This window comes from Mirounga leonina, unplaced genomic scaffold (genome assembly GCF_011800145.1).
Source record: "Mirounga leonina isolate KUSES-001 unplaced genomic scaffold, KU_Mleo_1.0 Mir_151, whole genome shotgun sequence".
NCBI classification, from domain to species: domain Eukaryota; kingdom Metazoa; phylum Chordata; class Mammalia; order Carnivora; family Phocidae; genus Mirounga; species Mirounga leonina.
This window is the reverse complement of record NW_023270377.1, coordinates 36,931,483-36,947,290: the sequence shown is the minus strand read 5'-3', so window position 1 is coordinate 36,947,290 and position 15,808 is coordinate 36,931,483. Positions and strand designations below refer to the sequence as shown.

Sequence of the window (15,808 nt, the reverse complement as noted above, 5' to 3'; positions counted from 1 at the left end):
CAGGGAGAGGATTTTTAATAGGCTGTGTGGCTCTGGCCAGCTCACACTGGCCTCTAGAGAACCAGCCTCTATCTCTTCAGTCCACAGTTCTACAACCAGTGTCAACTAGTCTGGAGGAGGAGAGGCAATGTGGATATACATCTGAGTTTTATTAACTGCATTGACCTAACCAGCCTTAATTCAGGTTGCCATAGCAGAATTTAACAGACAATATAGACTGGGTGACTTAAACAACATTTATTCCTCACAGTTTGGGAGGTTGAGAAGTCCAAGATCAAGGTGCCAGCAAGATCCAGCGTCTGGAGAGGGTGGGCTCGTGGGCTTCCTGGTTTACAGGTGGCCATCTTTTCCTGACAAGGCAGAGAGTAGAGAGAAAGGGTTAGCTCTCATATCTCTTTTTATAAGGGCACTAATCCCATTCAAGAGGGCTCCATTCCGAGGACCTAATCACTTCCCAAAGGCTCCATCTCCTAATACATCACATTAGGGATTAGTTTCAACATATGAGTTTTGGGGGACACAAGCATTCAGTCCATAGCACAGCCTTACTGGAAAAAGCAATTGATTTTACACAAAAACAAAATGTCTCCTTCTTTTGTTCCCTCCCTTTTGGTTTCACTTAGGTTTCAATAAAGTACCATCCTAGGGGTGTTCTGACTACCTCTTGTCTGTCATTAGGCCCAGTTACTTCCACACCTCCATAGACACTTCCATCCCTCTTATTAATTATAGAAGTTACCTTACCACATTGGGAATGGAGTGGTGCCCTAGACGATCACTTCTCAAACTTTAATACACATATAAATCACCTGAGGATCTTACTAAAATGTAGATGCTCATGCAATAGGTCTGGGGTGACACCTAAGGGTCTGTATTTCTAAAAAACACCCAAGTGACACCCATGCTGCTCATCTCCAGCCCACACTCTTGAGTAGCAATGCCCTAGATATTGGCACATGAAGAGTTAGTTCTTCCTTGGTGATCCTGTTAGTGCTAAGTGATTTTCTTCCCAAATGTGTAAATTACATTCTGCTCTGGTGATTAAAACTACACAGAGTATGCAGTTGCATATTATACATTATACATGTTACACACTATGGATACAAATTATTAAACTTCACCAGGTTTTTAAACTTTGAATTTTTTGCACAAGTTCGATTTTCCTCATTTATGTCTACTTGTTTCTGAAGCAGCAGAACTGTTTTTCTTTTTTGCTACTCGCTGATACATCATGGGCAATTTTTCATGCCTACAACCCACCACACTGACTTCCTACGGATTCAGGGAAAGGTTTTTCTTCCTGTTCAAGAAAATCCATGTGTCCTGACTTCACCTCTTTCTACCTCACAAGAAACTCATTCAGTTACCTGCTTTCTCTTGATCAGCCTCCTTCTGTTTTATATAGTCTCAAATTTCTCTACAGCAATACTGACAGAAAACTTTCATAAAAATACAGTATTTTAAAATACTGTAAATTTAAGTGGAGGATACAGACAGGTGTTCATTGTACTAGTCTTGCAACTTTTTTCAGTATTTGAAAAAATTTTGAAGTTTAGGGTATAGTTAGACATAGGAACAATTAACAATTTTTCCTATTTGCGAGTTTCTCCCCAGGACAAACATATTCCAGGATAGGACTTCAGTCTAAATCTCCTCCAGAGCTTCTCATTCACTAACTTGTTACAAATCTCCTTCCAAAAAAATGTATTAGGCCATTTTTTGAAAGTCTGTGTCCAATATGATATACAAGCATGTCCTTTCAGTCTTTTTAGATTATAAAATAATAAAGAACAAATTTCTGAAACTTAGTTTTTCTAGCATGAACGCTAGAAATGTCACCAACCTACTCTCTCTAGATTACTTACTTCCTCCTGCCTACTATAAACCTTGACTATCCCTGCAAATCTAAATTCTCTATCAGATCACTTTAAATTCTATGGCTTCCTATCCATTTTTTTTTAAAAAGCGGGGGAGCTCTCCGTGCCCTGTCTGCCTCCCACCATATCATACACCTCACCTCCCACAGGTGACAACCAGGGCCTTGAACAACTGCATTCCAAGAGGAACACCGAGCCACTGGCACTCCTGTCCCTGCACTACACACTTGCCTCCAACTGGGCCACAAAATTCTCTGAGGACCAGAGAGATGTCAGTCAGCATCTTACACGCTTTCAGCTTGCCTTCCCCAAGACTAATGTGGCACTTTATCCAAGGTAGGTGTTTAAGTATTTGCAAAATAGTATTTCTAGTTACTTCCCAGGCAAATGCTGCCCAAAATGAAATGCTTTATACATCATGCTTTAATTTTATCAGACGGGAGTCCTGTCTAAACAAGTCTCAATGGTTATCAACCTAGGGAAATTTTGCCCTCCAAAAGACATGAGGCACAATCTAGAGGCATTTTTAGTTGTCATTAACGAGGGTGGGTGCTACTGGCATCTAGTGGGTTGAGGTCACGGATGCTGCTCAACACCTTACAATGCCCAGGGTAGTGCCCCCACAACAAAAAGGTTAATGCCAAGGTTGAAAAACCCTGCAATAGCTGTAGCTTCTATTTCTTTTAAACTATGGGATCTAAGGGGCACTAGAAACCAAAGAATCAAACGATTAAACCTATATGGCTGCAACTGAATTTTCCAGTTCCTTTCTTATTTAAAGTTTTTTGGTTTTTCAAATACGAAGTTCCCTCGTCTGGAAAACCCAAAGAGCTCAATATTACTCAAATGGCACAACCACAACAGTGTAGTGCAACAACAGTACAGTCAACTAAGATTAAAAACTGGTCTAAGACTTTAGACATAGTAAGTTTTATTCATCTGGTGGTACTTGATGCTCACAGGGCACCGTACAACAAATTTTAAAAATACAATAGGAAAAAATTGAACAGCCAGAGATCAATTCCATTAGAGGGCCCACAGAAAAACCAACAAAAGCCCACAGAAAAACCCACCCACTGTCACCCCTTAAGAACATTTTCTTCCTGCTTAAGTTTGGCTTTAAGAAACACCAAAAGAAAGTGCGAAAGAAAAAGTCTTCTGAAAGATAGTTAAAACTTCACATAGCGTCTTTCACATGGGTATGTCACAAAATGCTTTCCTTATTCAATAAGCATATAAAATCATCCAAATGTCTATGAGCCTCTATTTGGTCCCATCCTTTAAAGTCCTAGCTGTATTTCGCTCACCTGTCTTCAAATTACTCGCATCAGTAAGTCATATAAGGCGGTCCCCTTTGTTCCACATTGCCACTATAAAGCAGATATATTTTCCATTAATAGCCAGGGCCCAAGCAAACTGAAGTTACCCAAGTACTTGAAGTGAAAATACAACTAAATTTTTCCAAGACTGGTTTAAAACCAAATTTTGGCTTTGAAACCTAATCGTTTTCTTCAATTCTCATGGTTAGAAATTACTGAAGGTCATTTGACATAAACTACAGGGAACAGCAAGATGTAAAGTTACATGGGGGCTACTATTACAAAAATTTCAAGAATAAAAAGATTATTTGGGCAATTTGTTTTAGTACACACGGACATGTTTTCACAAAGTTATGTTACACAAGGAACAATAAGGAGTTATAAATTCTGCCTGAAGAGTCAGCTAATGCTCAGTATTAATTTTGTAAAAGTCAGCCAATTACAAACTGTCATGTAAGCCTCCAAAACAGGAGGCCCTAAGTGTTAACAGTTGGAGGAACAAACCTCCTTGTCCCAGTGGAACAGTTTTACTTACAATGGCAGAGTCACCCCATGCTGGCCCTGCTACAGAATCTCATTTCCCATTAAAGTTCACCAAAGTACTAACCAAAGGAGACAAAACTGCTATGGGTAGTAAAAGGACTAAAACGAAGAAATTTTTGGTCAGGAAATTAGGAAAAGCTGAAAATATATTTAAAGTTGTTGCCAAAACATAGTAAGTACTGCCTTAATGCTTGGTTCCTTGAGAATTAAATGGTTTCAATTTATGCTTGACACCTATAGATCAATTTAAGCAAACCTAGAGATTTTAGCCGCTGCCATTGTATATCACAGTACGTAAGTAATAGTACGTAAGTCACTAGCTGTGTCTCCTCTTTTTCATTATACTGAATTTCTTAAGGGCAAGGGGCAGGTCAAAAGCACCTTTGCATCCCCTACACTAAGCACAGTGACTGGTATACAGCAGGTGTTCAACAAGTATTTACTGAATACATTGTTGAGTAGTGGCTTATGACATGGGAAAGAGCCCAAAGATTGTCTTATTCTATTAGCAATACTTAGGTAGAAAGCAGATCTGAAGTAAAGATACCTTCCCCACCTTCTAACCACAGACTCAAGAGTCAGACAGGACTTGAATCACTTCTCTTAAACATGTTCATAAAGCATTTTGAGAAATCAAGAGATGAAAGGCGCTATGTAAGTGCAAAATAGTATATGCAAGACAGGTCAGCAAAGGTGCTATATTTTCTATGGTGATGGAACGGTTGTGCTAGTTTGAGGTGAACACCCCCAAAGCTACTCTTCTTGATGTCATTATCAACAGAACAATGGAATTTGACAAAGATGCCATCACTTTATATAGTTTATATTCTAGCTACTCTCTATAAACCAGGTAACAGAAAATAAAATTAAGCCACTTATTCTACACAAACCAATACTTTATCAAAGTTCCGCATTTTACAAGTCATGTTCAAAAAACACACACAAGTTAGCATTTTGTACACAAATGTTTATTTCTCAATTAAACATTCCCTTTAAACATAAGGAATGAATTCTAAATTTTCATAAAGATGAATTAAAAATGAAATCCCTCCAGTATAGCATGTGTAATCACTGTGTTCTTGGTCACTACTGGCGTTTACTATTTAACATCAAAAACAAAGACAGGTTATTTAAAAATCATGCTACTGATTTCTAGCTCTTCCTCTATGACCAGTTCTACCTGATCTGCAATGTTTAAAAGTTTACATCACCAAATCGAAGCAAGTTTAAGAGGTGAAACAGCTGTGCATTAAACACAAAATAAACAATAAAGTTATAAGATATAGTCAAGTTCGTAACGAATATAGGTGTTCTTATCATCGTTGTAGATTCTTGGGTAATGTGCTATGAGAGCATCCTGTGAACCAATGTAGATGGAGTTGTAAATTTTCCAATACACGTCTCTGACTTTCCGGGCCGGGTGAAACAAACCCTAGAATAATTAAAAGTTATATATTATTTCAATTTTCAGTAACATACATAACCTTAGCACAACTAACCAAGAAACTCACAAAGATATAGGATTCCAAACATTTCCCTTTAAGAGGGGGAAAAAAAAACTGACAAATGCACAAAATTGCAACAAGCAAAGACAAAATGTAATCTCTCCTCCCCCCACAAATGTCTTCCCTATACCCTATTCATAATTAGGAAGAGTGACTTAATTCAACTAAATTATTTTTCTGAGTAAGCCCTTAAAAATCTTAACCTTACCTGTAAACAATACTGCAACATTCTACATGGTCCAATGGCAACTCTCAGGCCCTCCAGGGCTCCCATAACTGCCTGAATTACATGGGGAGATGTCTCAAACACATTGGGCCATACATAGTTCAACAAGTGATTCAGTGAATCTTCACAACCAAATCCATAAACCCCAAGTGACATGTGTTGCACCACTGCACTAGCCGTCTGCCTGTGCACAAGGTCCCTGTAACAGGGTGGAGAAAAAAGCTCTTTGTTAAGATATAGTCTTAGTTTTACAAATATTCGCCTGCCCTAATTAGAAACTAAATTAGAAATTCAGTGCAGTCATCTCATACCTTATGTATCTGATATAGAATGCCTTTAGAATGACATAATTCTACTTGAGCACATTTACTTTAATGGTTCAAACCTCACTGTGGTTCAAAAATAAACCATATTTCCTAATTAACCTGTGAAAGAAGTATGAGCAAAAGCGCCATGTGCAGCGTACATTTTAGTATGATACTAAAGAGGGGACACATGACTCTTCGATATGAATAACAGTAATATCTCATTTTGAATTCTATAAACTTAACAGACTTGAAAAAATAATTTAATCCTGGTATGTAAGAGATAACTAAAATTAAATCCTTTTCTTTGTAAATTTTAAGTTTCATTCAAAAATGCAATTTAGGGAGAAGGAACAAATTTTTTTTCAAACCTAGAGTAAGAATTCTATCATCTCCCATGTTAACTGCATTTATGTTTATGACAAATCACTGAGCTATTTATTCAACAATTACTCAACTGAGTACAAACATCAGATAACAAGTTTGTGGTGGGTATAAAGAACAAGTTCACACTCTTAGACTTCAAAGGAAGTTACAACACCTTAAAGGTATTAAGAAAACACACTGAACTTACTAGTATCTTTTCTTATTATCACTATAATAATGCTTCATCTATTAGACCTCACAGCAAAGCAGTATTCCTCCATTAATAAATTTCCCAAATATTATTTCTCATTTAGTAATCTTCAATGAGCTGCACCTCAACTTTATAGTACACAATATAATTTTTAACTTCAGGTCACATACTTCAAAGGCTGCACACTATGATGCTCAGGCACCCCTCACTGAGGAATATGAACAATTTGCTTCTAGTTTACTGGGCCATCAAAGGTGACCAGGCTTTTACAGAGCACGGTATCTGTTCTGTCTCTGTCTTGCATTTATACCTTCTGTTAATTTGTTGAGTCCCATTAAGTCTCCCTTTTGGAAGGTCATGAATGAGTAACTTTACTCTGTACACAAAAGTAACTGGACTGGCTCTAATTTGAATAGCTTATCTTTCCTGAAAAATAAAGAGCCAAAACAGTCATTTCCACTACCTGGACCTTGACCTTTCCTTTACATTCTTCAGTTACTTTTGTGTTTAAAGTTGTAGGTCAGTCTAGACAGTTAAAGGCATCAGCAATCTGTCAAATAGCTCAAGCAGTACTGTATCAATGGCCACTGTCTGCACAACTGGGGCCTGAAACGGGAATAGTGTGGCTATGTTCAGAAGTTCAAAAGCCTAATGGAAATCTTTGCTTCACATCCAGTAACGTAAAGTTAAAAAGACAATCTCTTTGTCACATCAATAAGCTCATACTTATCACTTCCTCTATATTTGACTTTAATTTTTAAAACAAAAGTTTATCAAATTACTGCTTTCAAAATGTATTTGGCCTAAGATATGAAAGGGGGATTAAAAAGGGGAGGGGGCACTTGGAAGAGAAAATGTGGGGAACCACTATAGCATTTATATTATTTGAAGAGAATAGTCATGTTCAGTTTCATAAAAATCCAGGCCAGTATTCCCTTTCTTTAACTGCATCATATCAAATAGGCCATATAATAATTATTCCAGTAAGTTCTAAAATAAAGGAAGAATTATAACTACTTCCTTGCATTTAATTCAGGTCACTTACCTATCCATTAAAGCATCTTCAAGTAATGGTGTTACAGCATAAATGTAGTCCTTTCCCATTTCACCAATATATTCAAACAAGAAGGAAAGTGATTTTAACACTCCATTTTGAACATTCAGCTCAGGAACTCTGTATTCATTCATTAAGGCAGGTAGTACTGTGAAGGGTGAACACGTTTCGGCGACGATAGCTATTGCTACAGTGGTACAAACTCTGTTCTGCCTTTCCTGAACTTTGAGGTTGTTTAAAAGTGTAGCCAATACATCATGAGGGCTGAAAAAAAGGCAATGTGTCAGCAAACTGTCAGATTATAAGTCAATTTTTTTTGGGGGGGGGGAAGAAAAGAAAAAAGTGCAAAGGAATAAAACTTTATGGTAAATATTGGGAACTTTATGATTTAATGATAAAATACACTTTAAAGTCATTTGGCACTGACATTTGTTTCTACTTAAGAACTTCACTTATTTTTTTGTTAAGATTTTATTTATTTATTTATTTGAGAGCGAGAGAAAGGAGAGCACAGAGGAAGAGTGAGAGGAAAAAGCAGACTCCCTGCTGAGCAGAGAGCCCGACCCAGGGCTCGATTCCAGGACCCTGAGATCATGACCTGAGCTGAAGGCAGACACTTAAAATGATTAATTCTAGAGTGGTCAAAACGTGGCCACTAGAGCTAGGCAGTATCCAAACTGCAGTCTCTCATGCCCCAACACACAAGATCTACTTTCCTTTTTATTATCTTCCCTCCCACATAACTTTTATTACATCTATACTTCTTCAAGCATTTATTTTACCACAAACTTAGAAAGACACGAGAGCTTAAAAAAAAAAAAAAAGGCACAAAAGTGGGGCGCCTGGGTGGCTCAGTCGTTAAGCGTCTGCCCTCGGCGCAGGTCATGATCCCAGGGTCCTGGGATCGAGCCCCACATTGGGATCCCTGCTTGGCAGGGAGCCTGCTTCTCCCTGTCCCACCTCCCTGCTTGTGTTTCCTCTCTTGCTGTGTCTGTCAAATAAATAAATAAATAAAATCTTTAAAAAAAAAAAAACACAAAAGCTATTCACTGCAAATATCTTGAATGTATCACTGCTGAAGTAAATTATTACTGCTACCAAAAAGAGGGTGAGGAGATTCCATCTAATTAATCTTTTATTATGCTTTATTGCTTGAAAATATTTTCTGTTATTAAGCCCCATGTATGCATGGTATCTCATTTTCTAAAATGACTATTCCTTTATTTCTTCTAGTTTGGTTCTGATGAAGTAAAAGCAAATAACCATAGATTATCTAATAGTTATAATTTTGGTTGTTTGTGGATTCATTTTAGAAAATTACTTTTAAGGTTTTATTTTATTTGACAGAGAGTGAGAGAGAAAGAACGAGTAGTGGGGAGAGGCAGAGGCAGAGGGAGAAGCAGGTTCCCTGCTGAGCAAGGAGCCTGATGTGGGACTCAATACCAGGGTCTAGGATCATGACCTGAGCTGAAAGAAGATGCTTAACCGACTGAGCCACCCAGGCGTCCCTAGAAAATTATTTTTAAAACACAAAGCACTGAGGGGCGCCTGGGTGGCTCAGTCGTTAAGCGTCTGCCTTCGGCTCAGGTAGTGATCCCAGGGTCCTGGGACTGAGCCCCGCATTGGGCTCCCTGCTCCGTGGGAGGCATGCTTCTCCATCTCCCACTCCACCTGCATATGTTCCCTCTCTCTCACTGTCTCTGTCAAAATGAATAAATAAAAAATCTTAAAAAAAAAAAAAAAAACCACAAAGCACTGAAGTGCCTGGGTGGCTCAGTCGGGTAAGCATCTGCCTTCAGCCCAGGTCATGGTCTCAGGGTCCTGGGATCGAGACCTATGGTGGGCTCCCTGCTCAGTGGGGAGTCTGCTTCTCCTCCCTCTACCTCTCCCCATGCTCATGCTTGCTCACTCTCTCAAAATAAAATGTTAAAAAAAACACACACATACAAAGCATTAATACGAGAATTAAATTACGCTGATTGTTTTATTAAGAACTGGCTCTAACATTTTAAACAATATCCTGAAAAAGACCAACAAAAATTTGGAATTATTCTAAAGATAGTACTATGTTCCTCTCTGAAAATATCTGAGGTGTGATTAAATTTTAAAACTCTCCATCTAGGGGCACCTGGGGGGCTCAGTCAGTTAAGTGTCTGACTCTTGATTTCAGCTCAGGTCATGATCTCAGGGTCATGAGATCTAGCCCCGCAAGCGGGTTCCACACTCAGTGCGGGAGTTCACTTACGACTCTCCCCCTCCTTTTAAAACCTCCCCCTTGCCCTTGCTCTCTAAAAATAAATAAATAAATCTTTAATTAAAAAAAAAAAAGTTTTAAAACTATTTTAATTTGAAATTTAAGAAAACATCTCAAATATTGAAGGTCAGTGGTTAAATGATGTGCTTTCTCAATTGTATTACTCATACCATGCCTTTAGAGATTACTACAGAAAGAGAAGCTTCTCCAACACGATGGGTTTATTACAAAGTTAAAAATACATATATAAAAATAAATAATACTCACCCAATGGCCTTTGCAATGTAGCCAAATGTGTTGACTGTGGCTCTACGAATAGCTTTTTTGTGAGCTTTTAAGAGCTCCAAAAGCTCAAAGCAAATCCTCATCCATTCTCTTGCAGACACATATTCAGCTCCCCTAATTTAAGAAAAAAGTTATTTGTTTTGATAAGAAATTTTAGAAGGTAAACAAATTCAATTCTCAAAACATGATCGCCTACTCAGTTTAAGCATTAAATTAAAATATTACTCTTCAGAAAGGATGGTTTAATCTTAAAACTATATTGCCACCTCTCATCACCATCTAAACTGAAATTTCACTGAAAATTTCACTGGATAATCCTACTATATGTATTTGCAACATTAAGCAAGTTTGCAGTACATGTGCTGCCGAAGCAAGCACTAAGCAAATTTGCAGTAAATAAAAAGTAGCTAAATGTGAAAACCAATACACCTCATAAAAATATTTAGGTAATCTGCTTACCTGTCAGCAATACGTCCAACAAGATCAATACAATTTTCTTGTACTTTTTCATGCCTGTTCTTTAAGATGGGGGTGAGTCTAGGCAGGAGATCTTTAATTGGTGGGGTCATCTTATGCATACCTATTTAACAGAAGTCAACACACTATCAATAAACATTTGAACTATATCCTTTGTTCATTTTACCTTTTACTTAGTAATGTAATATACATAACCAGGCATAAATATAAACTTACAGCTGCCTATGGAAAAAAAAAGTCCCAGATTCTGACCAGACTCAGAATTGTTTTTAACTTTGTATTAAAACTTCCGATTATGCATAGAAATGAAAGAAATTAGTGAAGTGATTTAAAGAATGATGGATACTCAACAACAAAAAAAAGTTTTATCTGGTTCTGAAATGTATTTGTACACTCACATTTAAATATGGGGACAGTTTATGTTCCGGCCATACACAACAATATAAGCCAGAGGTAGACATGTAAATTAAAGCAAAATTTTCCAGAAAGGGCCCCCTTACCCTTTAACTGCAAAACAAACAGATCTCCAGTCTCCCTGCAATGCAGGGCATACTTGGATGGTATTTACACCTATGAAGAGAGAAAAAAGGAGGCAGCTGGCAGGGGCTCTTGCTCTAACTAGAATTGCTTGTTCTGATTCTCTCTCCATTGCTTTTCCCATGTTACCCTGATCAACAATATGGTTTAAAATTCCCTGCAAACCAGAGCCCCACAAGTGGCCAAGTAACTGATTTTTGGCAAACAGCTATCTTCAATAGAAGACAGGGCTAAATTGGGGATTATATGTAAATGCAATGGTTTGAAGATCTCCTATATTGCATAAAAACCCCTTACTAAATAAAATGAGAAAAACAGTGGCTATCACAGCCAGCTATTCTGACCTCCTGCTAGGTTATTTTGGCTCCTCTAAACCATACAGAAGCTACTTTCCCAACAGTCATGTTCAACTGCAATGAAAGAGTCAACACAAGAGACCATTTGTTTGCTTCATCATAACGTCCTTAAATAATAAAATCTTTGCTCTCCATACCCAAGAGCATTTGTAATATACTTGTATCTTTACTTTGGGTTAGAAAACTGAATGGATAAAGAATTAGACATAAATAAAATGAGACAACTTGAAAAATTCACTTTTCTCCCTGGTTATATTCCTGCAACACGACAGGAAAAACCTGCCATAATCATTTAATAATTCAAGGTTAGATAAATATATAATATTTTGTCCTAAAACTAAATTAAAATTTCAGTATTGTCTCCTCCCACCCCCTGAATACATTTCAGGTGAGACACTATTTTTATTAGGATTCTCTAGTCCATCGGACTTCAAAGTTTTTTGAGTTGTAACTATTCCCACCTCTCTTACAGGTCCTAAACTTGCCCTCTTTTCTCTTTTTAAAGTACAATATAAATGAGTTTAAGGAAACAAGACTTTTGTGACATCCCGACTTCACTATCATTCTGAAGTGCTTAAAAAACAAAGTATCAGAAACCATTACTCAACTCCTAAATATGATTCTATATTTTACTTTTAACAAAAAAAGAAAGTTAAAAGAACAAAACAATTCTTATATGACCAGCAAATTCCATACCTATTACATTTACAATGGCCTTCAGTGCTCCAAGAATGCTGCCCAATACTTCAGGGTACTCTTCACCCAAATATTCATACAAAACAACACCCAAGTGCCCCATCAATTTTTCCTGTAATAAAAAAAATAATGTTAAAATGGTACTAATTCACATGAAACTATTTGGTGAAGAAATAAGAATATGATACAAAAATTTACCTCTTGACAAGTCTTCATGACAACAGCAGTTCGAGAGATCAAGTCAGCTGCCTGTTGCCTAACTTTAGCTGATTTGTTATTTAAACGCCACAAAACTGTACCACAGATCTGAGGCAAGTAAGGTTTGACTCGTTTGCCAAGAGCATTGACCACTGTGCCAAAGCCATTCAACATTACTGAGTCCTAAAACAAGAAAAGCTAAGTTACATTTTAGAACTACATTCACTGGGAACTAGAATTCAGTTTGTGACTGAACAGTTTAAAAATGCTAATATTGTTTTAACAAAATGAAATCTAAAAATTTAAAGAGTATTTCCTCCCAGACAACTGGAATGAGACCATGAGCATTTTTAAAATTTTAAATTCAATTACTTTTTAGTGATAATTATTTGCTTGAACTGTGTTTTACAAACATGAAAGTCAGCAGCAATTTGCCATAATATAATTAGTATCATTACCTCTGTAGTCTGTTCTTGGAAAGCATAAAGAATACCATCAATCAGCTGTTCTTCAAGTTTATGATCAATATCTGCTGCTCCCAAGTTGCCCATAATTTTCTCAATTGTCTCCATCACCATTTTTCTGTACTGTTCAGCTTCATCTTTCAGATCATCCACAATCCTGGATATAATTTCTGCCGCTCCTACTTTGTTTGCCAACTCCACGGTAGTATCAACTAACTAAAAAGGAAAAAAAACCCTTTAGATATCATCAGGCCAGCAAGCATGCTGAGAACAGCTAATTCCTGTTTTAAAACCTTTAAGAGAGGGGCGCCTGGGTGGCTCAGTCGGTTGACCATCTGCCTTCGGCTCAGGTCATGATCCCAGGGTCCTGGGATCAAGCCCCACATCCAGCTCCCTGCTCAGCGGGGAGCCTGCTTCTCCCTCTCCCTCTGCCCCTCCCCCTGCTTGTGTGCTCTCTCTCTCTTGCTCTCGCTCTCTCTCAAATAAAATCCTTTAAAAAAAATAAATAAAACCTTTAAGAGAAAAGTGACCAAAAAACTCAAATGTGGGTATTAATCAAAGTGATTTAAAGTAAGACTGCAGTCATGTTTTACCTAGCCAGATGAAGCATTTCATTTAACTAGACAAAGATACTAATTCCTAGTTGGGCATTTATCGTAGGATGCAAAATCAAAATGAAGTTAACTAGCTGACTAAAATCCATTTCCTTTCACAATCAAGCACATACTGTGAGGTAACTAGGGCAAAAAATAATATGTAACATTTATTCGAACTGACTTAAAAATTAGTTGAAAGGATTTTTGAAAATATTCTTTTTTAAAGTAGGCTCCACAACCAATGCGGGGCTTGAACTCACAACCCCGAGATCAAGAGTCACATGCTCTACCAAGTGAGCCAGTCAGGAATCCCTTGAAAATATTTTTTACAATAAAAGTTTACCTGTCGGTAATTTCTTCTATCCAAAGCCATTCTGTGTTGCCAGAAGTGTTTAAAAAAAGGAGGAAGAATCTCTGTTTTAATGTAGTTTGCTTCTACACCATCTGTTCCACAACACTGCTTTACCACCTAAAAAGTTAAAAGATAATAGTAAAACCGGCCTGGCTTAACACACAACAACAGTGGTTTTTTTTAACATTCTTTAACATTCTCTTTGAACCATGAAACACACCCAATTTAGATGAACAAATCTGGGATAAAAATTTCAAACAATTACCTTCAGCACAATTTTCTTCATTTCTTCATCAGGAGATTGAAATTCTCGAATAAGGATTAACATCACTTCTCTAGTATAGTAGTTGGCATATTCTGCATCCATAAGAGGAATAAGATACCCAATAGCTTTTAAGAAAGCAGCCAGACCCTATTTTAAAATAAAAAATACGTATACTTAATAAATTAGATTTAAGTTGCCTTAACTTCAATGAGTAGAAATCAAACGAAAAACAAAATCTATTTGGTGAACATACCTTTCCTCTGTGTTGGCGGATACCCTTCCACAGAGGCTTTAACACAGAATCAAAAGATTCGATACCATATGGAGTTGCGGCTTCAGCCAAGGCAGCAATGGCCAAAGCACTAATGGTCCGAACTTTCTGTTGCTCATCCACAAGACCTAAAAAACCAAACCCAAGTTGTAACTAAGTGACACTTCCTATAATTTCCACAACCCCATCATTTAGTCAAACTGCAGAATCCGTTCACATTGGACAAAATGAGGCAAAAGCCAGTATGAACCACAGCCTATAAGCAGATAATGTGCCAAAGCCCATCATAAATTATATTGTGTTGATACAGATAAAGTCCTTCCATCTATCTCCCCAAATCAGTAGCCCAAATTTCAGGACACCTGTCTTATAAAAGACAAAGTTACATTACAACTTACCATGCTCAATGATTTCAACTAAACTTCTGAGATGTGGCAAGATGGCACAGCCCATAAGAATAGCTATCTGCTGTACAATCTTAATACCAGTATGTCTTGCTTGCCAGGACTTCTTGCTTTTACACACAGCTTTTAAGAAGGGCAACAATGAAGGAATGCCCAGGGCAGAGGCTACAACAGCAAAAGCTCTAGCTGTTGTGTTACGGACGTACTCATCCATGTTATCAATATCAGGTCTCATGGTAGAGATCATGGTAGCCAGACCAGCAGCCTAAAAAGTCAAGAAAAAATACTGTCATCAGTTGATAACATTAACCCTGAACTCTTTCTATAATCAAATAATCCTATTGATGGATACAAAACTTTCTTCTCAAAAATAAATATAAATACCTTTGCCAAATTAGAAATAATCTCTCGACCTTCCACTCTAGCATAGTAATCTTCATCAATCAATAATGGTTCAATGACTACAAGGATCTGAAAAAGAAAAAGAGCTACATTTTCACAACAATTACTAATGCCATACTCGTAAAATTACAGAGAAAAAATTTATTATAGGCCATTTATGTAATTTAAACACACAAGCATACAAAACATATTTTACCAGGAAATTTATAATTAATTTATAATTACCAGGACTCTGTTAATCAAGGACGAATTAAAAATTTTAATTATGCAAATTCAAGATATATAAAGACAAATACAAAGATAAAAGCTGGGGGGAGCTATTAATCACACAGATTAACAATCAACATTTTATTTTAAAAGATAATAACTTAAACATCAATCTTCATTTTACAATTCTAAGGCATTATCATCACCAGCAGAAAGATGGGTCCTTAACACTAAATGGTGTACTACAGACACACATCTTTTCTCGTCCTAATGTTATACCAATAAAAGCAAATGAAAAAATATGAATAATATGAATCCACTGTAAAAGTGACAAAGTTCCTTCTACATACGCACACATATATTTGTATATGTGTGATGTGTGCTTATGCAAAGAAAAGGGTCTAAGAGGACATGTAAATTTAGTATTGGTTAACTTGGTGTCTTGCTGGGGGCTGAAATTTCTCTTTATACTGTGAATGCATGCATCAGCTACTACTTTTTTAGAATTTTTTAAATTTTGCAAATGTAATATAAGCTGGTTTTAAAAATCCATGAATTCCTTTTATATTAAAAAAATATTCAACCAGGGGGCACCTGGGTGGCTCAGTCGTTAAGCGTCTGCCTTCAGCTCAGGTCAT

The 15,808-nt window shown here is 37.0% G+C and overlaps 1 protein-coding gene across 3 annotated transcripts in view; it reads right to left on the bottom strand.

The window, feature by feature from the left end:
* Positions 1–2,681: 2,681 nt before the first annotated feature.
* SF3B1 (splicing factor 3b subunit 1) overlaps positions 2,682–15,808 on the bottom strand; it is a 39,331-nt gene continuing 26,204 nt past the window's right edge. For 2 of the 3 annotated variants that reach the window (XM_035007471.1, XM_035007472.1), the window contains 13 exons: positions 14,946–15,032; positions 14,556–14,826; positions 14,140–14,285; positions 13,887–14,033; positions 13,613–13,738; positions 12,668–12,889; positions 12,210–12,392; positions 12,012–12,123; positions 10,405–10,525; positions 9,928–10,059; positions 7,398–7,670; positions 5,453–5,669; positions 2,682–5,171 (listed from right to left, as the gene is read on the bottom strand). In XM_035007471.1, coding sequence (XP_034863362.1) covers positions 5,013–5,171; positions 5,453–5,669; positions 7,398–7,670; positions 9,928–10,059; positions 10,405–10,525; positions 12,012–12,123; positions 12,210–12,392; positions 12,668–12,889; positions 13,613–13,738; positions 13,887–14,033; positions 14,140–14,285; positions 14,556–14,826; positions 14,946–15,032 — 2,196 coding nt within the window. In that variant the 3' untranslated portion in view covers positions 2,682–5,012. Of the gene's footprint in view, positions 5,172–5,452; positions 5,670–7,397; positions 7,671–9,927; positions 10,060–10,404; positions 10,526–10,922; positions 10,993–12,011; positions 12,124–12,209; positions 12,393–12,667; positions 12,890–13,612; positions 13,739–13,886; positions 14,034–14,139; positions 14,286–14,555; positions 14,827–14,945; positions 15,033–15,808 lie in introns of all 3 variants that reach the window. The other variant, XR_004679629.1, reaches the window with a different exon arrangement.